General features: G+C 42.7%; 1 protein-coding gene across 1 annotated transcript; it reads left to right on the top strand.

Annotated features, from left to right (window-relative positions):
* The first annotated feature begins 5803 nt into the window (after window positions 1-5803).
* Window positions 5804-9644, top strand: LOC112070064 (ras-related C3 botulinum toxin substrate 2-like). The gene is made up of 3 exons (XM_070438825.1): window positions 5804-5809; window positions 6410-6569; window positions 6904-9644. Exons 1-3 carry the CDS (start codon window positions 5804-5806, stop codon window positions 7032-7034), a joined length of 297 nt encoding a protein of 98 aa, XP_070294926.1. The 3' UTR covers window positions 7035-9644.
* Window positions 9645-12516: the final 2872 nt, after the last annotated feature.

Here is a 12516-nt window from a genome sequence, read left to right as displayed (position 1 = left end):
ACGATTTGCAGACATCATCAACTATCTACGCGTCTCTAAATCTCTACCAGCGTCATAGGTGGTTATTATAAACTGACACAAGTACTAAACTATCAGCTTCAAATAACCAGGAAAAGTGCCGAAGAAACTTTTGAAGTTCTAATCTATCAGAGAGCCCCTATATATATATCACCAGAAAAGCGCGCACTGGAACTGACCGTTAAAGTTAATAGATCATCTGAGTTTGACACGACGGGTTGTCTCTGTTTCGAGGAGAACAGCGTTTTGTTGATTGCGGTTGGCTGGGCTGTGCTTCTCATACCGATTTGGCCGGTGCAGCCTAGGCTTTGTCAAGAAGGGTTACTGGAAACACGGTTAAAGACCTGGAGAATAAACCCTGAATCCCCTCACAGCTGCCCATGTCACTTATATGGGTTTGATTGATGTGGTTGTTACTGACATAATGAAAGCACACTTGGCTGAGCTCTTGTAATCATCCACTTTTCTTGCGCGTCTTCATCTAAACGATCAGAATTTCAGAGTTCTTAGACCCTACAGATCATGCCGGTGCCTTGCCCGCATGTCCCAACATGTTCCCTCATCCTCCCACCAAAATCCTGTACTAAGTAGCCATAATGTGAGACTAGGGTTACTGACTACTTCTCATTCCAGATGCTCGTCTCGCATCCTTTTTTTCTCCCCATTCTCTATGTCGCGGGGCGCTGTGACATCTAAGGTTGTACTCCTCTCGCGAGAGCGGGGTGTGTGTATTGAGTCCCAACATGAGGAGCTTAAAGGACTACCACTTAACTTTGACAGAAGGGCGACCAGTATGTAGATTGGATGGGAGTTAGGGTACCGCTCTATTATTTCTTTAACGGTTTGCTAGGTGGTCGTATCGCAATTGTGCAAGGAGCTGATGCTCTGACCTTGTTTATGTCTCGTCTTCTGATCTTTTCGGGGAAGGTTCTCAATTGCCTTTGGCAGGCTACCGATGGTGTTCGTGCGCTGTGTATTTTCAAAAGGGGAAGATACAATGCTGATACCTAACGAATATCAGGCCTAGTTTCTCTTTGGACCCTGCTTTAGAAAGCCAGTCAGTTTGATTATGCTGACAAGTTTTTTAGTCCAACACTTTTGGATAAAACTAGTCAATAATGCAACTGAACTTGGTATTCTTGATGTCTATAGTGTTCTTGGTATAGCAAATCGATGGTTCTCCGTCAGTGTTAGGAATAGCTGTATTCGCGCAGGGACGCAATAAATGGTCTCTCATGATTTCAATCCATTGCCCTCTCAACTCTATAAGGCCAATGAGTTCAGTGGTCGCTAATCTATCTTTATGAATGCAGCCAAACTCAGTTATTGGAGCCTTCTTTCCTGCCTCATACGGGTAAAGACATTCCAAGTTCATTCACTACATCGGGCGATGACGCCGTTCCTGTCGGTTGTACATGCTCTACACCATTCGCAGAGTACGACCGCACTGGCCCTCCACACCAGGCAGCGGCGCAGGTCTAATGCCTAGGCACTGTGTCAGTCTCCCGTCTGGATTACTGCACTCCTGTTGCTGGGCTCCCTGCCTGTGCCATTAAACCCTACAACTCATCCAGAACGCCGCAGCCCGTCTGGTGTTCAACTTCCAAGTTCTCTCACGTCACCCCGCCCTCCTCGCTCTCTCCACTGGCTTCCAGAGTTGAAGCTCGCATCCGCTACAAGACATGGTGCTTGCCTACGGAGCTGTTGAGGGAACGGCACCTCGTACCTTCAGGCTCTGATCAGGCCCTACACCCAAACAAGGGCATGCGTTCATCCCTCTGGCCTGCTCGCCTCCCTATCTCTGAGGAAGTACATTCCCGCTGCAGCCAGTCAAAACTGTTCGCTTCTTGGCACTCCCTAATGTGGAACAAATTCCTCACGACGCCAGGTAGCGGAGTCAATCACCACCTTCCGGAGACACCTGAAACCCCACCTCTTTAAGGAATACCTAGGATAGGATAAAGTAATCCCTCTAACCCCCCCCCCCTTAAAAGAGTTAGATGCACTATTGGTAAAGTGGTTGTTCCACTGGATATCATAAGGTGAAGCACCAATTTGTAAGTCGCTCTGGATCAAGAGCGTCTGCTAAATGACTTAAATGTAAATGTAAATGTAAATGTTGTGGGCCAGCTAAGGGTATTGGGGGTATTGGTGTCTCTGAGGGGTCTTTGGCTGGTTTGCTAATTACCTCTCTCAAAGAGTGCAGTGTATAAAGTCAGAAAATGTGCTATCTCAGCCACTGCCTGTCACCAAGAGAGTACCTCAAGCTTGATCTTAGGCCCACGCTCTTCTCAATTTACATCAACACATAGCTCAGGCAGTAGGAAGCTCTCTCATCCATTTATATGCAGACAGAATACAGTCTTTACTGAGCTGGCCCTCCCCGGATGTTGTGTTAAATGCTCTACAACAAAGCTTTCTCTGCCCTTAACCTTGTTCTGAACACCTCCAAAACAAAGGCCATATGTTTTTGGTAAGAAGAATGCCCTCCTCCCACAGATGTTATATAACTACTCTTGAGGGTTTAGAGCCTCATACAAGTACTTGGCGGTGTAGACGGTGCACTGTCCTTCTCTCATGCACATATCAAAGCTGCAGGCTAAAAGTTAAATCTAGACTTGGTTTGCTCTATCGTAATCGTCCCTCTTTCCCCCCAGTCCAAACTAACCCTGATTCAGATGACCATCCTACCCAAACTAGATTACAGCGACGTAATTTATATTGCAGGTAAGGGTGCTCTCATGAGCGGTACAATCAGATTTGCACCAATGCTCCTTATAGACATGCTACTCTGTAAACGGTCATCTCTGTATACCCCGTCGCAAGACCATTGGTTTCTGGTTGATGCTTATTTATAAAACCCTCTTAGGCCTCACTCCCCCCTATCTGAGATATCTACTGCAGCCCTCATCCTCCACATACAGCACCCGTTCTGCCATTCACATTCTGTTAAAGGTCCCCAAAGCACACACATCCCTGGATCGCTCCTATTTTTAGTTTGCTGCAGCTAGCGACTGGAACGAGCTGCAACAAACACTCAAACTGGACAGTTTTATCTCAATCTCTTCATTCAAAGACTCAATCATGGACACTCTTACTGACAGGTATGACTGCTTTGTGTGATGTATTGTTGTCTCTACCTTCTTGCCCTWTGTGCTGTTGTCTGTGCCCAATAATGTTTGTACCATGTTTTGTGCTGCTACCATTTTGTGTTGCTACCATGTTGTTGTTATGTTGTGTTGCTACCATGCTGTGTTGTCATGTGTTGCTGCCTTGCTATGTTGTTGTCTTAAGTCTCTCTTTATGTAGTGTTGTGTTGTCTCTCTTGTTGTGATGTGTGTTTTGTCCTATATTTATATTGTATTTATTTTTGTTTTTAATCCCAGGCCGCCGTCCCCGCAGGAGGCCTTTTGCCTTTTGGTAGGCTATCATTGTAAATAAGTTCTTAAAACTTCTCTAGGATAGGGGGCAGAGTTTTCACTTGTGTAAAAATAGCGTGCCCAATTTCAACTTCCTTCTACTCATCCCCAGAATATAAGATATGCATATTATTATATTTGGATAGAAAACACTCAGAAGTTTCTAAAACGGTTTGAATCATATCTGTAAGTATAACAGAACTTATGTAGCAGGCAAAACCCCGAGGACTAACCATAATTCTTTTTTTTTTTTAAGTCACTGTCTGTTCAATGAGTTTTCATTGGGAAGCCAGATTTCTAATCACTCTGTTCTCAGTTCCTACTGCTTCCACTGGATGTCACCAGTCTTAGGAAATAGGTTGAGGTTATTCATTTGTGCAATGAAGAAGAAGGCCAACAAAAAGTAGAGTAACGTCATGTGTACTGTTTGCCTGCAGGGTTGAAATATGCTACTCTCTCTTTGTTGACATTGTGCTATCATCAGATAATAGCATCTTATGCTTTCGCCGAAAAGCCTTTTTGAAATCTTTTGGCTGGATTTAGGCTGGATTCACAACGAGTGTAGCTTTAATTTGGTATCTTACATGTGTGATTTAATGAAAGTTTGATTTTATATAATTTTTTTGAATTTGGCGCTCTACATTTTCCCTGGCTATTGGCCAAGTGGGACGCTACCGTCCCGCTATCCCAGAGAGGTTTTAACTGACTTTCTTAGTTAAAGGTTAAATAAAATGTAAAAAATGACAGCTAAGTGTCTGACTCCTCTGACTTCAATGTCAACCGTTATTGAGCTGATTAGTTTGGGAACTGTCAGTGTTGGAGAGGACAGCATTATATCAAGAGCAGTTGTTTTTTCCTCCCCTCTCCATCTTTCTCAGTCTGTTTTTTCATGGCATGTTCCCAATGAGTCTCCATGGTAACATTGACCATGAATGCAAATGGAGCTTTAGTAGATTACCAGGCTTTCAGGTGACATTAGGATCTATTTAACATGGAAGGTAAGCTACAGACTGTGTGGGGGAAGAGTCACAGCCAGAGTCACAGCCATGTAGCATGTTGCTCACACTAACCCACCCATGTCACTCTGGTATTTCGTTCAAGGAATTCATTGACCCGTGTTATCTCTGATTATTGCCACGGTGCACCGGCCTACTGCTATCAACCGTTTTGGATCAGCAGGAGATAAATCAATAGCCATCGCTGTGGTAAATTGGAGTTGAATTTTCTCTCCAAGCTCTCAAGCCCAGTGTTGTGGTTTATGTTTCCATTATCATAACACTGTATTGCAAGTCATATCTTACTACACCTAATTCCTCACTCAGTTTCAGAGAGACACTAGAAACTAAAGGTCCATTTTCAAAACCAGATTCTACACCACTAAATTGAATTGTGTCCATTTAACCAGTCAGCCTCGATGAAGTTATGGATGATTTAACTCATGCCCATCACCTTCTTATAGGAAGCTGGAATTTTTATTTGTTAAGAGTGACACTCTTACCGGTCTAGGTACTATAGATGAAGCATCCTTTCACTTCTCCACAGAGTCTGTAGGAGGGCAGATGGTAACCCTAGTTCCGAATAGTGAAAGCGATTTATTTAAAGCTCCCTCTTCTCCAAATGAAGTCCTGCTAAGAGCTTAGATCTGTTAATCTACCCTAGTCCTTTGTGTGGCATTCTAGGTTTGATGGCAGGAAGGCCAAAGAGTGCAGAGGAGACGGCGCTTTGTCCCCATAGACGATGACTAAATAATGGCTACCCTGCAATGAAAGAGAGACAGACACGAGAGGCAGAAAAACCTTGGTGCAATGGTACCGAGAATCCTTGATGCATTTTTCACAGAATGTAGTGTGTGTGTGTGTGTGTGTGTGTGTGTGTGTGTGTGTGTGTTTTCTCGGTAGACTCAGTGAAATACCTGAAATGTGTGTGTGTGTGTGTGTGCATACAGTATGTGCGTGCTTCACTGTCACTGTTCTCATTACTATACATTCATGCTCTATAAAAAGGAAACATTTTCAACCTTGACATTCCCTCCACTCTGCTGTAACAGCTAATGATGGCTTGCAGGATGGGTCCTATATTGTATTAGAGACGCCAATAATTACTGACGTATAAACATACGTAGAGCTGTTAACCAGGTGTTAAGCAGAGAAGCTGATGAAATGCCTCCAAATGAACAGAGGCACACTAAAATAAGCGAAGGTGACTCACTAACGTCATTCATAAGCATTCATTTCCTATTCTGCAAAAGCATACACTGCTCTCTTGTTTCTATCAGTCACTCAATGTGGAAGAAGGAACTTCCTTTTTCATTGAGTGACTGATAGAAACAAGAGAGCAGCCATTTATTTGAATAGTGTGTAATAATAATGACGGTAATGATAGTAGTAATAATAATAATAATAGACAGAGTATCCTAGATTTTATGTGTGAGYAGCTATACCAGGAATCAACCTCTGCATTAACTGGCTACTCCATAATACAGTAGTAGAACCAGAGGGGAAGAGATGGAGCGAGAGGCTTGACTCTGRCACAAAATCTGTCCACAAAATCTGTCCACAAGTAGGGATTTTTTTAATGGGTGTCGAATTTCGTCAACAAAATTTTTTAAATTCTAATTTGCTACGGGAGGCTTATTTGATCTAATAGACGTTTTGTAATGTTTAGGTTGTTACGAATGTTCTGATATAAGTGGACACACGTGGCATTCCTGCAACTTTGAGGAAAATTATTTTATTTCTGAGTTATGCCTGTTGGTTAGAATGTTCCCGCCTGACCCCGCCTCCTCCTGTCTGCAGTCCGCTTTGCGGACATTTATTCAAATTTTTAAAGCGGTCAGTCCAGTATCTTGTCAGAACCAATCATCTTTGGTAGAATTAACGATGAGCTGTATCACAGAAAAGGAAGTGAAAAGTAATTCAGTATCTTTTGCTGCGGCCATGTTGACCTACTCTGTGTGTGCTTGCTCCCACTAGTGGTACCCTGAGGTACGACACCACTGCCCCTCCACACCCATCATCCTCGTGGGCACCAAGCTGGATCTGAGGGACGAGAAGGAAACCATTGAGAAGCTGAAGGAGAAGAAGCTAGCGCCCATCACCTACCCACAAGGCTTAGCACTAGCCAAAGAGATAGGTATGTGGGTCTCTGGGATCCTGAATTAGTGATCGTGCATCAGAGATCTACCATGATTGGTATACAGTGGTCACTCTGGGTTTGTGATTGGATATGACTGAATCAGCGATTGATTGATTATCTGTCATTTTAATGATTGTTGTTCACAGAGCTGTACAGTATCATGGAACACTTTGTATTCTGCTCTTAGTCCTTATACTGCATAGTTGTTGAGATTTCATGTCGCCCAAGCTTCACATTCTTGGAATCATCGCCCGCCAGCCGTGCATTATGCCAGATAAACAGTCTATCCTCTTCATGTCCCTCATACATCTTTTGTGTGTTTTCTGGGTAGACTCGGTGAAGTACCTGGAATGCTCTGCCCTGACCCAGCGGGGGCTGAAGACGGTCTTTGACGAGGCCATCCGAGCGGTGCTGTGCCCCCAGCCCACCAAGGTGAAGAAACGACCCTGTCTACTCATCTGATCTCAGACCTGTGGATAGACCAAGAGGGAAGAGCTCAGGAATCACACAACAGCAAATGTTGATTTTAGTTAAATACAAAGTTTGGCAGTTTTACAAAGTGGTCTAATGTTCAGATGAGTCAACATATGTAGTGTTGAGTCTTGCCATCTGTATTGTATAACCAGCTATAATTACAGTATATAGTGTATGCCTCAATCCCAAATAAATGGAAGATAGTTGGACCGTCGGATTGTACCATTACAGATGGTGCCGACCTTTCCCACTGATTGGGGATTGAGGCATATAGCTGGATCTATGATTCTTCTCAATGTTAGACCACTGTTCAGGTCTGAAAACAACCATCAGACTTTCTGCTGCATCAATATAAATGTCCTTAATATTTTCAAGACAAATCCTGGATATGTACACATGGATAAGTGTTTTAGATTCATATATTGGTATTTGGTTTTGGTTTCTGACTCATTTTCTTATACACTTCTTCTATATGGTTTGTTAATGCAGTGACTGGTCCTTAATGTACAAGAAAGACACTGAAAAATACATAGACCAAACATTAGTGTGTATAGTCAGAAATGTATTGCACCATCCTAATGTAAGAAACTTTCTAAAATTATCATGTTGTTTACTCTATAAAATTTATTTTTCATATTTTGACATAATACAGCATTCTACTATATTCCTAAGGTACCATATTACATTTCTCTCTATTACAATTTAATTTAACACAAAAAAAACATATGAGTGTGTTTGTGTGTCCCCTTGCCCTTAGAACAGCCTCAATTCGCTGGGGCATGGACTCCACAAAGTATCGGAAGCGTACCACAGGGATGCTGGCCCATGTTGACTCCAATGCTTCCCACAGTTTTGTCAAGTTGGCTGGATATCCTTTGGGTGGTGGACCATTCTTGATGCACATGAGAAACTGTTGAGCGTGAAAAACCCAGCAGCGTTGCAGTTCTTGACACAAACCGGTGCGCCTGGCACCTGCTACCATACCCCGTTCAAAGGCGCTAACATTTCTTGTCTTGCCCATTCACCCTCTGAATGGCACACATGTACAATCCATGTCTCAATTGTCTCAAGGCTTAAAAATCCTTATTTAACCTGTCTCCTCCCCTTCATCTACACTGTTTGAAGTGGATTTAACAAGTGATATTAATAAGGGATCATAGCTTTCACCTGGTAATTCTATGTCAAAAATGTTTTGTATACTCAGTAATAAGTACAGCATGTCAGCTTTTATTTGAGGGTATTTTCATACATACATTACCTGTTTTGCCATTTGGAAATGAAAGCACTTTATGTTTCTCGTCCCCCCCATTTGAAGAAATCAGAAGTATTTGGACTTAAGTCAAAAGTTTAGCATTTTCCTTACACACAATGACTACATCAAGCTTGTGACTTTTCAAATATGTTGGGTGCTGGCCTCCCGAGTGGCACTGCACTCAAAGGCACTACATCACAGTGCTTGAGGCGTCACTACAGACCCGGGTTTGATCCCGGGCTGTGTGGCAGCCAGCTGCGACCGGGAGACCCATGAGGTGGCGCACAATTGGCCCAGCGTCGTCCGGGTTAGGGCAGGGTTTGGCCGGACGGGATGTCCTTGTCCCATTGTGCTCTAGCGACTTCTGTGGTGGGTCGGGCGCATGCACACTGACACGGTCACCAGTTGTACGGTGTTTCCTCCGATACATTGGTACGGCTGGCTTCCAGGTTAAGCAAGCAGTGTGTCAAGAAGCAGTGTGGCTTGGCAGGGTTGTGTTTCGGAGGATGCATGGCTCCGTACGTGAGTTGCGGTGATGTGATAAGACTGTAACTAACAATTGGATATCATGAAATTGGGGAGGAAAAGGGGTAAAAAGTTAAAAAAGTAATAAATTGTTGGGTGCTTTTGTGGTTAGTTTTGGTTGTGTTTCTGATTATGTTTTGGAACTGTGTCTTGTGCCAATATGTTTCATGTGGATGCTACCATGATTATTGCTAATCATTAATTAATCTTGAATAATGATATGGGGCACAAAGATCATACTGCCCCCCCCCCCCCAAAAGAAAAATTTGCATTATTTATGAGTCATTCATGATTTGTCTTAATCATGGCATTATCAGGATTAATTTAGAAGTGTTCAGAAACATCTAATCAAGGAATACTCTATGGGACCAAAGCAAGGAATATGGGACCAAATACTAAACTTTTGACTATTTGAATACACTATAAGTGAATTTGTCCAAATACTACTGACTTATTCTCATGGGGGGGACTAGATACATATAGTGTTTTCATTTCTAAACGGTAGAACAGATAGGAATATGTATGAGTATACCCTCAAATAAAAGGTGACATGCTGTACTTTCGCCTCATATGAAACACTTAATCTCAAATCCAAAATCCTGGAGTATAGAGCCAAATAAAAATGTTTAACTGTCCAAATATATATGGAGGGGAGTGTGTATACCAGTATACAAGTTCTACTGGGGCCTATTTTTACAACAGCTACCTAGACATCATCTCCCCTCCAGGGCTACAGCATAGAACTGTGATGTGTCAGAAACCGACATGTACTACCACAGAAATACACTCTGTCTTAAAATAAACTCGTATTTTCTCTAGTAGCCTCGTGTATTGATTCCAACCGCAGGCATCACTCTCTCATGTTGCCTGTAGGGGAATCGAGGAGTTGCAGAGAGGCAGGATGGAGAGGTTTATTCCTCTGACTCATGACAGGCATGTCTGCTGAACCCTTTGATCCATCCTTCTGGCAACTACACTCTGAGCAAACAGGCATCTCACAATCAAAAGTTTGATACAAAATAGGAAATGGCTTTGGCAATTCATCATTTTCACACATACAGTTAAGGGTTTATTCAAACACCCATGTTATGTACGGGTGCTTTGGCTGTTCTCTCCTCAGGTACAGCGCATTAGGTTATAATACAGTGTGTGACTGGATGCTGCTGGAACAGTTGTTTCAGTATTCAAACATGAGCTCTGTGTGGAGTATTAATGATAAAGGCTGTCATTGAATCACTACTCGAAAGCCTGCTGTGACTGTGTTGCTTTTAGCCAAAGATGTAGACCAGATAAGCTGATTTGGATGGTGATTAAGTTTCAAATCAAATGTTGTTATTGTAACTGTGAAGACACAGCTCAGCCTCTAGGTCCTTGTGAGACCAGCTCTGATCTGCCACATGTGTGTCTCTGTGTGACTGCCTGGTAAAGAAACTTCAATCAGACACCCTCCCATGGACATCAAAGGGTGTTAAGCGGAAGTAAACGCTGCTGTCACTAAATTCACAGCTCCAGCTCTCAGCCACATCAGGACGTGTTTGATTGAGCCCTGGAGTTAGATGAAGATACATTGAAGCAGATGTTATTGCGGGTGTAGCGAAATACTTGTGTTCCTAGCTCCAACAGTGCAGTAGTATCAACAATTCACAACAATTCACACAAATCTAAAAGTAAAAATATATAAATAGGACGAGCAATGTCGGAGTGGCATTGACTAAAATACAGTAGAATAGAATACAGTATATACATATGAGATGAGTAAAGCAGTATGTAAACATTATTAAAGTGACTAGTGTTCCATTATTAAAGTGGCCAGTGATTCCATGTCTATGTACAGAATATAGAGCAGCAGCCTCTAAGGTGCAGGGTTGAGTAACCGAGTGGCAGCCGGCTAGGGATGGCTATTTAACAGTCTGATGGCCTTGAGATAGAAGCTGTTTTTCAGTCTCTCGGGCCCAGCTTTGACGCACCTGTACTGACCTCGCATTCTGGATGGTAGCGGGGTGAACAGGACGTGGCTTGGGTGGTCGTTGTCCTTGATGATCTTTTTGGCCTTCCTGTGACATTGGGTGCTGTAGGTGTCCTGGAGGGCAGTACTCTGGCCAGAGGAGTTTTGGATCAGATCCAAAACTGTCCGATATGCTGTATCTTTCCTCCTGAACAGAATTCAGATTAGCCTATCAGAGGACTCATAATGTTGAAGACTGCTGGTTATGTAAAATACCTTMGGGAAACAGAACATAATATTCACCCATACAAAATGGTTGAATGTACTGTACTGTAGCTTCATTCACTATAATTTCATTGTTGTGTTTCCAGTTGTCTGAGGGGACAATGTGTGAAGGTCATCTCACACATTCAACATAATAACATACTGATTTCCCACATGACAGCTTTTGAATCATTGCTATGGCAACATTTGACAGACACTCTTCCACAAAAACTGTACATGATGCCTCCTGGCCTGGTCTCGCAACATGGGGGTCTCAATGCTACCTATCCCTGTCTCCCTGCAGTTTCCTCTGGCACATATCCTGTACTGAATACTGAAACAACATGCTCTATTCGAAATACAATAGGCAGAATCAAAGGTAGTAACAAAAATAGTGTTAGTCCATATCTCTTAACAGCATAGACACTATGTTTCATACTGAATAATTCATATAATATATTATCTCATCATTACACTAGTGGTATAATACACAATCAAATCATTATTTCAATCTCTATTTGAGATATGGTTTGAGATTCACTCTTCAACTGTGGCACTTTCTCGGCACGACAGTACCCAAATCTTCTTCTTTCATCCTTGTTCTATCGAAGCCTCCAAACTCTAGTGTGTGGAATCTCTCTCTTTCCTAAAAGGCTGAGGGGGAGAGAATGAGGATATTCGTTAATTCATTTTCCCTCCTTCTTTTCCTGACCCAGGATGACCTTGTACAACCTTTCCTCGAAGACGTCATTATTACATAACCACAACAGAAACCTAGTATGTAGGCAACTCTTCCCTCCAATACGGCTCAATCTCTGACTAAAATATGTGTTTGTGGTATTAACATAGGGGCATGGGTCTAAGCAGATTATGTGTGTTTCCAGCATTAGTTTAACCAGAAGAGGCMTATTAAATGACGAGCTCCATACTTCCAGCCCTCAATCTCCCTTTCTGTCCTTCTGTTGCTGGGCTCTGGTACTGACCCTGMGGCCAGCTGGTGCAGGGCCACATGATCCTCTCTGGCACTCCACTGAAGATGCTGCTATGTCATATTGGAAATAGTAATTGCTTGAATAGCAGAAGTAGTTGAGAGAATGAGAGGAGGCTAGTCTCTCTCATTAAGAGGAGTGTGGGCACCTGCATCTCACTCTCATTTGAAGGATGAAAGAGAGCACTGCCAAGCATTCAGAACAACCCACCACCAAACATGAATACACACATAGATACAAACTGTTTGTAGTCTTTTCTTTATAGATTTAGATGAGTTTTGGATAAAAGACTAAGCAAGGCTGTTTGAGGATGAGATAACGAGAGGTACATTTCATTTCAATGATGAGAGCGGGGCATTGCCTTCAGGCTAACTTGAAGCTGGACTCGCTGGTCACCATTGGACAGTTTAGATACATTTTGAGGGAGATATGTGATAGTTGTGCTTGTTTTGATTAATCTTGTTGTACTGTATGTATTGTATTGTGTTGATGTTA

Source organism: Salvelinus sp. IW2-2015, unplaced genomic scaffold (genome assembly GCF_002910315.2).
Source record: "Salvelinus sp. IW2-2015 unplaced genomic scaffold, ASM291031v2 Un_scaffold1213, whole genome shotgun sequence".
Classification (NCBI taxonomy): domain Eukaryota; kingdom Metazoa; phylum Chordata; class Actinopteri; order Salmoniformes; family Salmonidae; genus Salvelinus; species Salvelinus sp. IW2-2015.
This window is presented reverse-complemented; position numbering and strand designations above follow the sequence as displayed.